The 15,996-nt window shown below is 33.5% G+C and overlaps 1 protein-coding gene across 2 annotated transcripts in view; it reads left to right on the plus strand.

The window, feature by feature from the left end:
• Positions 1-801: 801 nt before the first annotated feature.
• The window catches only part of LOC136986001 (neuronal calcium sensor 2-like), a 34,428-nt gene continuing 19,233 nt past the window's right edge, over positions 802-15,996 (plus strand). Inside the window, exon 1 of one of the 2 annotated variants that reach the window (XM_067283450.1) lies at positions 802-904. Coding sequence is in view for 1 of the 2 variants with exons in the window: in XM_067283449.1 (XP_067139550.1) it covers positions 1,051-1,069 (19 nt within the window). In the remaining variant the exon portion in view is untranslated. Of the gene's footprint in view, positions 905-1,050; positions 1,070-15,996 lie in introns of those variants that run through there. The other variant, XM_067283449.1, reaches the window with a different exon arrangement.

A 15,996-nucleotide genomic window follows, 5' to 3' on the forward strand; every position in this document is an offset into this window, starting at 1 on the left:
TTTTCGACACATACTTATTCTTCGGGGGTCCTTTGAAATTTTTAAGTACAGAAGGGGAGTCGCGGTCCAAAAAGTTTGAGAAACACTGCAGTAGAGAGTCGTTAATCCGAATCAATTGGGGACTGGGGTTGTTCGGATTAGTGATTTGTTCGGATAACCGATTATGTACGAAAAAATATATTAACCTGTCCGATGTTCAAATTTTTCTCCGTTGCGTGTCGCTTCGTGTTGAATTTTCGTCGATTTTAAGCTTAACGAAAATTTTTATAATAATAATCGAGGCTTTTGTATCGTTAAAAATTATTTCTGCATTTTGTACAAACAAAATAAATATATTGAAGAATATAAAAACATGAAAATTATACTTTAGAAGTAAATTTAGTATCAAAAACGTTCGATTCAGCACGACACAGTCCGACTGAAAATCGTTCGGATTACCGGAGATTCGGATTACCGGGGTTCGGATTAAGGACTCTCTACTGTATTTTTAATGAATTTATTGAAAAAATATATTTCGCAGAAGCTTCTGAGATTTTATTAAAAAATTGATTAATCAATTTTTTTAATACTAAAAGAAAGGAAAAAAATTATTTTTGGGAAGGATAAAATGCATTGTTAACTAGTATAGACTATACTCGATCCGAATTGTAGAGCAGCGCTCCTAGTGAGCTAGACAGAAAATTCTGCTCTGCTGCCAAAGTAGATTACGCTGCGTACGGATCGGAGAAGGACGAGGGATTTTTATAGAATAATTTTTTGCCAGGACGACACCGCGGAAATCAGATGGCGCGACCATCGGCACGTGGGTGCGAGGGCGGAAAGGGTGTCGTCCGATTGCGGTGATAATTCGATAGCGTAATCGGTAAATTCGGATTATTTGTAATCGAGGAAGGACCGTCCGAAGGTAGGTACCGACGTCTTTTCCGTATCCTAAGATTCTAGGAATGAAACTATACAATTATTTGTCGCGTAAACTTAAATAGACATTAATTTAATTAACGGAAGTTTGACGATTGTTTTCACTAACCATTCGTACAATTTACTACTTAGATGGCTGAAGTGGAAAGAGGTATTTATTGTTATTTTATTCCTTTCTTAAAGTAAAGGTCGGATACGACGTAAATTAATTACTTTACTAATCGAATGCTGTCTGACAGCGGAGGTTTTAGTATCGAAGGATCTTCGCTTTCCGCATTAAATACGAAATATTAAGAATGGACGGACGAATTAAGCCGTCTCTTGTCAAACGACGGCTTAATTCGTCCAATTATACGGGACCAATTATACATCGGGCTGACTCGATAGAAAACGTTGATTTTGGAATGCCAAGACCGAGGAAAAACAATTGTAACCAGATCGAAGCTTGCATCTCATTTAAGCATTTATTCGGTCTCCGTTCTTTTTATCGCAATAATATTGGTGTTTTCCTGACGGAAGATAACTGGTAGTAAAAAAAAGTACATTGTACCGTATATAATAAGTGTTGGGCCTATATAAACAGTTAATTATCTGCGGGAAAACAATTACAAAAATAATTCTTATAGTCTAGAGCAGTGTTTATCGACCTTTTAAGCCCAAGGACCAATAAAATGTCTAAAAAATTCTACGGACTAAGTTAAGTAGACCTAATTTTTTAAAATCTATGTGGGTATTATCGATGTTTGGACGTACTGTGTCATTTGCGACGATTAATCTAAAAACATGTTTCGAATACGGGCAAGCGAATAAGTACGGAAACGTAATAAGTTGGAAGTAAACTATTAAAAGTGAATTGTCATTGAACAAAGTTTTAATCTTTATTAAGTAAGCCTACGGATCACGGGTTGAGAAACTCTGGTTCGGACAACTTTCCAATTGGCTTTCTCGACCAAAGTGGAAATCTTGCGTTTTGTGTGAAAATTTTGCACGCGGCGACCTTTTACAACATAATTTTTTCGTAAGTTAATCAGAAACTTAAAGATTCCGTTGAAATTCTCTCAGATTGGTTATCGTATATGCCGACCCGTTGCCTTTTAGACCGAGAATCTGCCTTTGTAGCAGTTGTCGGTTCGGGCCTGAGCTAGAAAATACTTCTTGATATGACGTAATACCATTAATGCGTCGTATTCGTAACATGGATTTACGACAATACTAAAATTTACGAGTTTGCCTGTATGGAAGTGTTTTAGATCAGTGATTCTCAAAGTGGGGGGTCGCTGAAAAAAGGATGCCAGATCAATTTTTTTCCAAATATTTTATAAATTGACTATGGATTCATGTTTAGAAATAATAGAAATCAAAAATATATAAAATAATTTTTACTTAAATAAATTGCGCATATAAATAATAAAAACAGTATAAATATTTAAATACGACCCTAAATATAATAATCATAAATTTGTGCGCTATTGGGAATCCCCGAGTGCCACTCTCCGCCTAAACTATGATAGAACAATGTTGTCATTTGGAAGTTCGCTAGTGTTCGCATCAGTGTTCGCTAGCAGCGTTGCATCTGTAGGCAAGTCCAGTTAGAAATACAGTGGTGCCATCTGTTATATTTTATGAAAAACCTTTTTTTATTATTACTTATAAAATTGCAAAATGTTAACTGTTGAGGAAAGAGAAGAGTTTTATAAAAAATTGTAAATACTAATAAAGAATAAAATTTTAAGTCTGACCCCACTTAAGATATGACATGTGACCATCCCTCAATCTATAACCACCAAAATTTAATACCATCGATTCCTCTAATGGAACAACCTCCCTTTAAAATTTCAGAAATTTTCAACAAAAGGCTAGGAGTTATTAAGCTTCAATGTGGTTGAACAAAATCATGCTCCCCCACACATACATACTAACATCCATAAATATAGAAAACTCCTTTTTTTTTTTTTTGTTCTCAACGTTTCAAGATCTCGGAGTGCAAAAATTAAAATTTTTGGGAAAGTCATTTTTTGACTGATTGCCATACTTTCCTTCTATTATATATAACAGCCTGGAAAGTAAAAATGATTATTGCTTTTTCATAAAATCTTTAGTGTCATTTGTTGTTTTTTTGAATTTGAAAGTCATCGATATTAGTAGAGAAAAACTGATTACCAGTTTCATTCAAATAATAATTGCACTCATGGCTAGTATAGCTTCTGCACTATTGAGTTGGAATTAGGGTTTCTCAAACAGGATCCAGGGATCACGGTTGTTTGTTTAACCTGGGAAATTCTTCTTTTCCCAGGAAATCCTGCAAATTTTTTAAAGTTCACTTTTTTCTTATTTTAAGTTAAGGTTGTGGATATTTTGCCAATAGAAAGTATAATTAACTCATAAACTGTCAGAATACATTGGTATTTATTAATTTTAAACCTACTTATTAGTTTTTTTAAAATTTTTCCTTGTTATGGTTCACAGATTGTCAATAATCAATATGTAGCCTATTTGTGACAGGACTCTGAAAATTCTTTACTTGTCAGTACCTGTAATATCTGGAATAATTGTACTTACTCTGTCTTAATTTTTAACTATGCCCAGTAGCTTCAATAACTGCGTAACGCCAGGTTGTGCAAATTGGGCAAGGATACAAACGAGTACGAAGTCTGCAAGTATGAAATTTTTCTTCGTAAACCTGATTATTAAAGACGAATGAACTGCCGAATTATCAGGATATAAGCTCGATTCCGCTATTAAAGCAGCCACAGTTGAGGAATACTATAAAGCAAAAGAAGTACTACAATCTCAAAAATGAACTAGAAATCTTCCAGGCTATAGGTGAAAAAACACTTAACATCTGTCTTCTCTTAAATGCATTAAACATGATTTCACTCACATCAATTGAATTGGAAAGGGCATTCCTGGTAGCAGGACTTTTCATCACTAAAATAAGAATCAGATTGAGTGATCGGAATATTGACCATCTTTGCTTTTTAAAATCTTATTATGAAAATTTACAATAATATTTTGTATTATGTTTTATGTAAATATTGAAAATTACCTTCTAAATTATAACTTTGATATAAGTTCATTTTATTCTTTAAATTTCAACTCAATTCAAAGGCATTTTTTGTTGTTGTTGTATGCAGTTTTCAGCACACTTTAATAATTTTTTTTCTATTTGTGAAAATTTCTACATAATTCAAAGGTAATTTGTAATACATATCTTACACAGCATTATTAATATGATTTTGGAAATTACAGAACATATTAAATTGCTTTAAAAAATGAAAAATAATTATATCATTTGATTTCAAGATATTTTTTTATATCTTAAAAATAATTAATTCTATTCTACAATTTCCAAGATCCTGGGAAACAGTTCACTTTTATTCCAGAATCCCAGGACAAGCAAAAGACCAGGAAATGAGAAATCCTAGTTGGAATAGAAGAAGCTGTATGAAGAGATTTCTGATAACTTAGGGAAACAATGTAAAATTAATAAATACCATAAACTATGGTAGATGGATAACATATATTTAACAAACAAATTTTAATGAAAACCATGTAAAATATACAATAGATATGATTCTTTTTACCCTGTCCTTACTCTTATCAATTTCTGTTTGTCTCCTTGTCTACTTGGACCTTGTTTATTAATAGCACTTTATTATACTGGTGTAGTTTCCAATTAGTAAATAGAGAAGATCTTACAGTCAAAAAGTCAAAACAAAATATCTTTATTCTCACCAGGTGAAAATAAAGATATTTTGTCCAAGCAGACAAAGATACAAATACAATAGATATGTTTTATGTTTATTTTCATATTACTGGTATGTGTAAAGTAACATTCGTTATAAAGAAAGATAGCAGTTGCATTTCAAGTTTAATTAATTTTGTAAATAAATATTGGAAATGGGTACATGCAAAGGAAATAACCTCCATTGAATAGTAACCATAGAGAACATATGCAGTTTAAAATAATTGCAGCTATTTATTCAAAGAAACCCAGTACATTATAGATAATTTGTTTCTTACCATAATTGTGTGTATTATATATATCAGGGGTGGCCAACTTTTGTGCACATAAGATCTACTTTTTATCGTAAAAATGTGTCGCGATCGACTTGTTGTCACAGGCATAGTCTAAGTGGGGAGGGGGAGTGTGAAATACATACTATGTTTATACACTGTGTTTCAGTACGAAGTGCACTCACTGCTTATGAGTCGAGTCATAACTGCGTGCATACAGTTGCGTTCGGTTACAAATATAATACATTAAGTCAAGACATCGCTAGCGATCGACCAAAATTGGCTTGGCGATCGACTGGTCAATCGCGATCGACTGGTCGATTGCGATCGACTTTTTGGCCACCCCTGATATATATAATTGGCTTTAATGTATTTTCAATTTCATGTATATATTTAATAATGGTGGTTAAATCCTTAGCAAAAATAATGTAATTAATATTTTGAAAAAAAAAGCAAAATGCAATCACTAATATGAATATAATCCTAGTAAAAATATGAATTCACCACCTTATAGCCTGCAATTTCCTTAGTCTGTGTCAAGGAACAATCAATTATCATAACTTTTGTTTTACTTCCATTAATCAGCAATCCATATTCCCTGCTCTCAGTTTCAAGACGTTTCATAATATATTCGAGTTCTGATTCATTGGATGCTCTAATAAGTATATTGTCAATGTATCTCAGGTCGTTAACTTTATGGCCCCTGATGAAAATGCCTCCATCCCAGTTATCTAATATCTTTATACCCTTCTCATGATTATTTCAGAATAAATATTAAAGAGTAAAGGGGAAAGAATACATCCCTGTCTTACACTAGCTTCAGATGTAAATGTTTTAGACATAGTTTTGTTAACTCTTACTCTTGCAGAGTTATTTTCATATAAATTTCTGATCATCGAAATAAGATGGCACGGGACTCCCATGTTCTGGAGAGTGGGCCACAATTTATGCCATTTTACACAAAGACTTTGGTATAGTCTATGAAACAAAGGTCAGCTTTGACATCATATTGGCATCATAGTTTACACTATCACTTAAAACCAAATATTCAAAACATTTTTTTTGCATTAAAAAAATGTAGTATTTTTAGACAAATTAGTTAAAAGATTATTATTACTCTTTATGAAGAGAAATTGGCATTGAGTAAATGTATCAATAAATTTCAATGGAAAAAAGTTATAATAAAATTATAACTTCTGATATCAAATTTGCATCAAAATTTGTATTCCGATTCATTGAAAACAAATATTGATTGTTATTTTAATGATGGATCCCATTTGAAGTATTAAATTTTGCTATTTAAGTAATAATATTTCTAAACAATTTTGCATTTTTTATAATCAGTTAATTTATGAAAGTAATTTTGTCCATAAAGAATCAATTTACTCATATAAAGTAAAGTTTCAAACATTCAATAATTTTAATGTTGAAATTCAAGAATAATGTATTAATATGAATGAAACAAAATACATACAGTAAATCATGTGTCAAAACATTATATGTTACTGGGCTATAATTTGAAAAAATTGTAGACCAATAAATTATCAGTCGTCTGTCTGTCCCTTCCTTAATCTTGAGAACAGAGTTAGATACATGAAAGTCAAGAGCAGATATAGCTTAAAGCAGAAAGCCCCAATTAACTACATATTAACTTCCGATGCAAACAGGAAGTCATGTTATTTCAATTTAAAACTTTCCCCTGAAAGGAGTTATATAAATGATCGGCAAGACTCCATTGCTAACAGAAGAGTATGATGTACTGGCAAGACTCTACAATATTAATTTCAGGTGGATAACCTGTATTTTAAATTAAATAAATTAAAAATATGATTAAAAGTTTCAAACATTCAATAATTTCAGTAAAATTTAATGTTGAAATTCAAGAAGAATGTATTAATATGAATGAAACAAAATATATAATTCATGTGTCAAAATGTTATGTTATATGTTATTAGGTTATAATTTTTCAAATTATACCCCAATAACATTAGTAACATAATTGTGATATGACAATGAATAATATAGAGCAGGGGTGGCCAACTTTTGTGCTCATAAGATCTACTTTTTATCGTAAAAATGTGTCGCGATCGACTTGTTGTCATAGGCATAGTCTAAGTGAGGAGGGGGAAGTGTGAAATACATACTATGTTTATACACTGTTTCAGTATGAAGTGCACTCATTGCTTATGAGTGGGTCATAACTGCATGCAAACAGTTGCGTTCAGTTACAAATATAATATATTAAGTCAAGGCATCGCTAGCGATCTACCAAAATTGGCTTGGCGATCGACTTGTTGGCCACCCCTGATATAGAGTAATAGTGTTATATTGCAAATTAATAATATGAATTTTTATGAAAATAGTATTAGCTTACTGGATTTTTTTTGTTTAAAGTTAATTGTTGAACTAAATGGTATAATAATTAGAAATTAAAAATATTGACTTAAAATTTTTATATTTAACATTGCTTTTAGTCCATTTAATTATTACTAATTTTATTAAATTTTTTAAAATTACAATTGCAAGTAATAAAAATAATGGGAGCACAAACATTCTGTTCATTATGTGAAAATTAACAACCTAATTTATATTAATAAAGTACGAGCTCAGTGTTAGACAACACACCGGAAGACGAATCTCAGATTCGTACCCTTGGACTATTACATCCGTCTAAACTACCGAATGAGGTACGGACCAGCTTTTAACGGTATACAAGCTCTTACCAGGATTTAGAAGTCATCTCTCACTTTTTAATGTTTAGTTGGCTGAAGAGGGGCATCGGCCCGAAACGCGTTATGTAATAAAAAAGCGTTCCAACCGAATAAAAAGGATGAAAAATTCGCCCAGTGTTTAAGTTTACGTCACTACATTGTGTCTTCGAAAGAAAAGAAAAGAAACGAAAATACAAAACACGGTTTCCTCAAGATAGAATTATATTAATAAATCAATTTATGTTTGCTTATATGCACATTTATGCCAAAATGCATTTAAGACTTGTTGGTCCCTCTTCAGTTTGCTGCTTTTTTCATAAATACATATACATCAACATTAAACTTTAGACTGACATTTATAGTATGAATTAATAAATTTTTTATTAATTCATATATGATTTTAATATAGTTTTTTTTTGTCATTTTCACCATCTGATATAATTCAAGATAGAAATTAAAATTCTAATGTTTCAGTTTTTAACTTTCTTTTTACATTTATATGCTTATACAAATTTTTAATGATAAAATATTAAATTTTTTTAACACTTAAAAAAATTAATAAGCTGTCTATAATCACACTGTAACAGCACTGTAACTATTTTTTGCTACACATATTGTTAAGATATATTTTTTTCACTTGGAGCACAAATATTCTGTTTATGTATTTGCACATGATGAACTACTGTGATATTTTGATGTGCAGATATAATTAGAAGGTTTATCTTCTTACATATGCACATTTTTGTTTAACATTGTTATTTTTTACACTATACACTTACAATTGGCATATCCTAATCTTTCAAACTTTGATTCTTTTACCACTGCTTCACAAAGAGAGATATTTTTTTGGGATGTCTTTAAGAATTTGCATACCAGAAATCTTGAAGTCACTTCTATTGAACCAGGTCTTAATTATGTCACCGTTTGTTTTAATTTGACAAACGTTATTTTTTGTGTCACGAATTTTTGTGTTTTTTTTCCAATAAATCTAATTGATTCAGTAATCCTAGAATCAATCAAACTAACTAAACATGTGGAAGTTCATTCTCTTAATTGTATAAAGCTGTGTGGGATGATTGCAAAACACCTAAGAAATGTCAGGCAGAGTAGCAAATACAAGATGACTTCAATTTGCCTGGCTCATTCTAAAATTATCCTGCCCTTTACAATGAACTGGATTTTCCAATTCACTTGCAAGATATCTATTCCCATTGTTTTGTACTATTTGAATGTGTCAAATGATGTCAATTGATATTTTTATTAGGGAACAATTGTGCTTGATCAGGATGCTTTTAGAATGAAGAATTTATTTTTATTGTAAATACCCTATTGTAATGAAATTTCTTAATTAGGATAGATATTAGCGAGGTTGAGGCTGAAATTTTAAACGCTAAAATGTGTACGTTGGACGTTCAGTGCTGCTTTCCTGTAAGCCTGTAAGTTTGACAATGGCATTTGGAATGTCAAGCATAATTTCACTGACTTTCCAAACACCATTGTCAAACTTCTAGGCTTACAGGAAAGCAGTGCCGAATGTCCAACATACATGTTTTCACATTTAAAACTTCGGCCTCAACCTCGCTATTACGTTGCATGACTTACCACAATCGGTCACGTGACTATCAGGTGAATATAGAATTATCATGAACACTATTTTATTATGAAGTTATTGATGAGAGAAAAATACTTGAAATTTCATTAAAAACTGGTTGAAAAGTAAAGCTTGGTGAAAGTAAAGGAAACTGGAGTTGTGACATAAGAATACTGGATCCAGATTTGACAGTATGATAAGCATGTGAGTAAAGTGCAGATTACAAGTACAGGAAGTTTTGGATGAAGCAATATTACCAAGATGATAAATCAGAAAAACGAGCACCGTCACAGAAAAAGGCACAGAGCTTTACTTTGTATCTTCACTAATATTGTTTAAAAGTGTTCTTACAAAATTATTGCAGGTGCAACGACTTATTTTAGTCATTAGTCATGATGTGTTCCATTTATAAGAATAAATGTAAATTTTCTCGTAGAATAATTCTTTGCTCAAATATTTGATTGGAGAATTGTTACTTTTGGGCAAATTTGCATAGTGGCATAGCTGAATAATCTTTCTATCGAGGATGGTAGTGGCGTGTAAAATAAATTTTATGAAACTAGCTTTTTATTGGCTCGTAATTATTCAGTATTTGTAAAGTATTTCATCATTGAAAAAATTTTCTACTTGAACATTGCTTCAGAAATACTGCTGGAATTTTCAGCGTTTTCTTCACTAAAATCAAGAAAGATTATCATGGCAGTTCTCAGAAATGTCATTTTCGTTTACAGATCGTGGTATTTCGGCGGAAACACCGTCTTTCACAGCAGTTGATAATTTATCATGATATTCCTGGACGAATCACATTGAAACTAGATTAGCCTAGCCGCATAGTTTCGTAACTCAACTATTGTAGGTATGTTGTGAGAATTGAACTTGTTTTGTTTAATACACGAAACATTACCGGTTTATTATTATTATATTTAATTTTATTTCAATAACTATAAAAAAAAAACGTTAATACATCGTGTTCTCACTATCATCTGCATATCGAGTATTAAAAAAACAAGTTCAATCCTCGAACACTTTAGTTACACAACTACGCAGATGGGCCTACATTAGTTGAGAGTGATTCGACCATGAATATGAATTTTGTACAATTTCCGTTTGACGATCTGAAATGATGCAACATATAACAAATACACTATACACTGATCTTTTGACTAGAAGATTCTTGGATCGATAAAAGGTCGAAGAATCCTTGAAGAGGTGGACAATCAGAGGTTCGGGGATTCTTGCTTTAGACAAACTGTAGGATTTGTTCAAGGCCAAATTAACCAATAAAGTAATTCGTAGATATTACGGACGATTCAACTTAGATTACAGTAACTTCTACAGATCCTACGCATTAGTTCAAAAGATTATCTTAGTGTTCACAGCGTTAGGCAGTGTTTTTTAACTTTTTCCTAATAGAGCTAGTGGAAGGAACGGCGAAACTAGATTGAGGCGCCTCTAGCGGCGATGCCGGGTAACAGAATCGGGGCTACAAAGGCAGCAACAGTGTTGTTTTACCTAGTATTTTTATACTAATCTAATACCTTTTTACTTGTTTCAGTACCAAGATACCCAACACCATTTTCCTAGTACTATTTATGAAATCCTAATATCTTTCCTTTCAATTTAGTACCTTTCAAAACATTCGTTTTAATTCTATATTTCTATATTTTTCTACTTTACTTTGGCAGTAAATAGATGTTTTTATTGCTTCCTCATTCAAGTGCAGCAGTTGAACGTATTTTTTTGCAATTAAATTTAATAAAAATTAAACTACAAAATCGAGTTCTTAAAAGCAACAATGATAAAATGTTACACTTGGAAACCATCATCTGCTTCAACCATACAAAAACATTCTAGTGAGGAAGATTCTGATGATGACGATCTTACCAGTGATTTTTCAATGTGATAATTTTAAAGTTCAGTACTTCATGTTCATTACTTTTGTTTCATCATTTTGTTCATTTGATTGTTGTTGAGGAATAATAGCATTCTCGCAACATATGAATTTATCCTGTATGAATTTTGTATGTTACATGTAAAACTATTTATATTTTAATAAATAGAAATTTGATAAATTCTAAATTTATATATTATTTATAAGTATATATTTAATAATATATAATATATACATACATTCTGCAGTTTAAGGTCAAAGTAATGCCTGCATTAGTCAATACAGTCACTTCTCGACTTACGACGGGGTTCGGTTCCGCAACTTCGGACGTAAGTCGAAATGGTCGTAAGTCAAGAAGTGACTGTACTTCAACAAAACAGTTAGCCATCTTACACAAGCACACGCGAAGGGTAACTAACTACACAACAAAACTAAAGATGACGCAATCAATCGCCAAAAGCGTGCAAGATATATATGTATATGATATATATTCCACGAAACCTATAAAAAATTGATACATTTTAAAAATTTTTTAATGAAATTTTTCGTCATAAGTGCGAATGGTCGTAACTCGAGAAGTGACTGTAGATCATTGGGACTGAGCAGTATTAATATTCTTATATTTATTGTACTCTTAATTTTGTACAATTTAAAGGGTGGTGTGGAAGAAGTAAACTATATATCTATTTCATGGTAAATAATGAAATTTGTAACTGACCATATATATAAAGGAACTTCAATAAGGACCATAGCAATAGCTAATAGTATTGTATTAACAGGGAAATTCTTATCCTCATTTCCTCAAAATACTAATTTTGCTTCTTACTCCTTTCTTCCACAGATCTCGTAAATTCAAATATCACATCATATGCCAATTAATATCTGTCAGATTAACAAAATAACATAAAAAAAGAAAATTACTAAACTTTACATTAGAGAACTAAATTTAAAATAGAGCCAACTAAGGTTAACAGGAGATTGGAGATTGGTTAGAATGCAACACATCATTATGTAATTAACCTCAGGAATTAAATTGCAGTCAGCCATTTCTCTTTCGTCCCAGGGTAGGCCTATTATTCATGCGGGAACGAATAAAACTTTGTACTTGGCGGCGCAGTAATATAGGTAACACTACAACCGACCACACAACAGTTATTTTTTGAAGTTTTGTGTGGCAGAAAGCTGTTTTTAATTATCACAGGCAGAAAACAAGCACCGCGTCTCAGTACGTATCTAACCCAAAGACGCTCGTGTTTTCCCGAAAAAGTTTCCTTTGCCTGCGTACAGGTGGCGCTCAACGCAGTTTCACTAGCTTTATAGTGGCATCCCAATTCGGCGCGTCTCCCGGAATCCGGTCCGGCGCTTTAACAGGCCCAGGCAATGACGGATCCAGAAAAACCCAAAAGAGGCTCACTCAAAATTAACGAGGAATTATTTATTGTGACATGGTCATAATTCCCGCCTGCAATTTTTAATCATACTCTATTTTAAATTTATTTAATTTAAAATATGTTCTCCACATCAAATTAGTGGTGACTTGCCCCTGTACATCATACTTTCCTGCTTGCAATAGAGTTGTGCCGGTGATCTAACTTCTTTCGGGGGGAAAATTTTGTATTGAAATAACGTGACTTCCAGTTTGCATCGAAAGTTCGTACATAGTTAATCAGGGAAATTTTAGGAGCAGGAGGCCCCATCTGGTCTCGACTTTCATCTAACTCCGTTCTCGAGATTAAGGAAGGATAGACGGACAACAATGGGAACTTATAGATCTACAAATTTTTCAAATTGCAGCAGAAAAATATTTGAAGAATTATAAGCACTATTTATTAACACGCGAAAGACGATAAACAATATATGATATCATGAATTATGTTGACGTTCGGATAAATAAGTTAGAATAACGAATTTCCAACGTGCTGCGGTATTTCTTTTTCAAACACCGCAAACTATGACAAAACTACGAGACAACAGAAAACACTAAACGGGACTTCTTCAGTGACGACAATGTTTATCGTCGGGCGTTGAGCCGTAGCTACGAGTCTACATGACTCCGTTGGTATAGGGCGTATTCAACATCTCAGCGTGCAGCCAGCACCTCTCAGCACACCTGTTTAAAATTTCAGATGACTTCCAGTTGCTGCCAGCGTGCTTCCAGCAAACTGCAAGCATCTTTTTCAATGCTGGATACACCAGCAAACAAGATGGTAGCAACCATGAGGCTCGTAAGAGCTCTATTTTGCTTTGACAATTTTGAATATAATTTATTTGTTGATGAATAAACCCAAATAAATTAAAATTCAGTTAGTACATTAATAGAATATTTTAATATACTAGTATATTTACGTAAGACATCACATAATTTGTTTTAGTTGTTAGTGTAATCATAGGATTGATTTAATTATTTAAAACTCTACGGAATTTTTTAAAAAATCTTTATCCCTATTTCTATTTTCGAAATATTCGTTTTTCATTAAGCTGTTCTCATTATTAAGGTGACTAATCGTCCTCCTTTTGTAAGTTCTGTCCTCCCTCGAAAAATGTCCTACATGTCCTCCTTTTCGATATTTGAAGACTAATCTGTAAATCTCCATATTCGATCGATGTCGAGCCGATCCGTTGCGTGTGATGTGACATGTTTTTATTTGACATGACGATTCATCAAGGATCGGGAGACCTTGAGAGAGCGTACTGCGCTCAAGTGGCTTTGTTTACTTCTTACCGAAACACGACATGCATATACGCATGCATTAGAAATTATTATAGTGTGTTATTGTTGCAATGAATAAAATGTTTCTTTTATTTACGATATTTTTTTCCTTCAATTTATTTCTGTCCTTTTCATTGTAAAAAAGTTGGTCATCTTATCATTAAACTAGCAGATAAGCCCGGCGTTGCTTCTCGGGCAAAAAGTAACGATAGCGAAGATTAAGATTATTACATTATAGCCAATCTTACCCGTTTTCACAGAATGCAAGAATTATGTCCCCTGTTTCCAGACTAATTAGAGAATTTTTAGACGGGTCTAAAAATATGATTTTCCGCAAAAACGCAAAAAACCGCATCTGCGCCTATAAATCTTGCACGCCGCTTTCTCTTAACACTTCCATTGTTATTCGACAATTCCATTGCGGGGGAAGTGTTAACAACCTCTTCCTGCGGAGGGGGGATTTCGAAAAATTCCTTCTTAATGTACGTACCCTATTAAAACACAATCAAAAACGCAAAAAAACCGCATCTAAAATAGTACAATAGAAGCAGAGTTCTTCAGAGTAAGCTTTAATCCTCTCCCTCTCTCCCGTGGGGAATTTCGAAAACTCCCTTCTTAGTGTACTGTACGTTCTCGTGACATATCCTAACTGTGTACGAACTTTCAACTCCTAACCGTTTGGGCTCTGCGCTTATTATCATCAACCCATCTCGATTATATATAGAGACTAGCAGGTAGGCCCAGCGTTGCTAGGGCAAAAGTAACAATAGCGAAGATTAAGATTATTACGTTATAATCAACCTTACCCGTTTTTACAGAATTCAAGAGTTGGGTCCCCCTGTTTCCAGACTAATTAGAGAATTTTTAATGGGTCTAAAAATATGTTCGATTTCCCGCAAAAACGAAAAAATTGCATCTGCGTCTTGCACGTCGCTTTCTCTTAACAATTCCATTGTTACGTAACACTTCATTGTTGACATTTCATTGTTACTTAACATTCCCATTGTTGATGGAAGTGTTAAGCCTTAATCCCGTCCCTCTCCCCGTGGGGAGGAATTTCGAAAAATCCCTTCTTAGTGTGCGTTCTCGTGACGTACCCTGTGTACCAAATTTCAACTTTCAACTCCTAACCGTTTGGGCTCTGCGCTGATTATTATTATTATTATCATCATCATTATTATCAACTCGTCTCGATTATATATATAGATAGGTTCAAAAATAAATTTAAAGTAACGTGAAAGTCCACATCATTCGCCAGTTTTCTTGTTTTTCTCTCTCGAAATTCCCGATAGTCAGTGTTCTCTAGAAAACGCCAGTAGTTACATGACTTCCGGTAGCATTTCGCTGGATTAATGCTGAGATTTTGAATACGCCCATAGGTCCATGTAGGTTGTATTAATTCTAGCCCGCAGAGATCGTTATAATAGGAGAAGTAGACGATTAAGGTTTGTAGGCACACGGTCATAGGGTGAAGGCTTAGGCAATCGCTGATGGTGTTTAGATTATGTCGATGTAGATGGGATTTTGGAGAATGGTCGTACGGATGCAGTGGAGTTTGATGCAGTCGTTTAAACGATGGAGAGTAGTGTCGGTAACGTTGGGACAGAAACTGCAGTTGTCGGTATGATAAAGACCACGCTTGTGAAGAAAGTTGTTGGTGACCAGCATGTTAGTCTGGGCACGAGTGATGAGGTGTAGGGCCGGGTGGCGTCGTGTATGTTTGGAGGGGGCAGGGATTGGATAGTCAAGGGTAATAGTTTTTTTTTTTTTTGTCGACGATGGTGATGAGGTATTCGGCAGTGTGACAGTTAGCTGCATAGTATCGGATGTTGTGCTTTTAGCAAAGGCATCAACTTTGTGATTGATGGGAATACCGGTATGGGCGGGGGGATCCATACGAGATGGAATTCGTAATCATGATAGGACTGGTGGTTAATGGCCTCCACAATGTTGCGGACGATAGAAGGGGAAGAATCGAAGAGATACAAAAGCACACACAGGATGAATTTAGAATCAGTACAAATGGAAATATTGATGTGATTGGCTGGGGTGGAGGATTGCTCGAAGAGCGGCGACTCCTTTACCATTAAAAGTACTAATCATGGAGTGAATGGTGAAGTGGGCTTGATGATTGGATGTGAGGTCTATATAGGCAGAG

This window comes from Centruroides vittatus, unplaced genomic scaffold (genome assembly GCF_030686945.1).
Source record: "Centruroides vittatus isolate TY-2023 unplaced genomic scaffold, ASM3068694v2 contig_986, whole genome shotgun sequence".
Classification (NCBI taxonomy): domain Eukaryota; kingdom Metazoa; phylum Arthropoda; class Arachnida; order Scorpiones; family Buthidae; genus Centruroides; species Centruroides vittatus.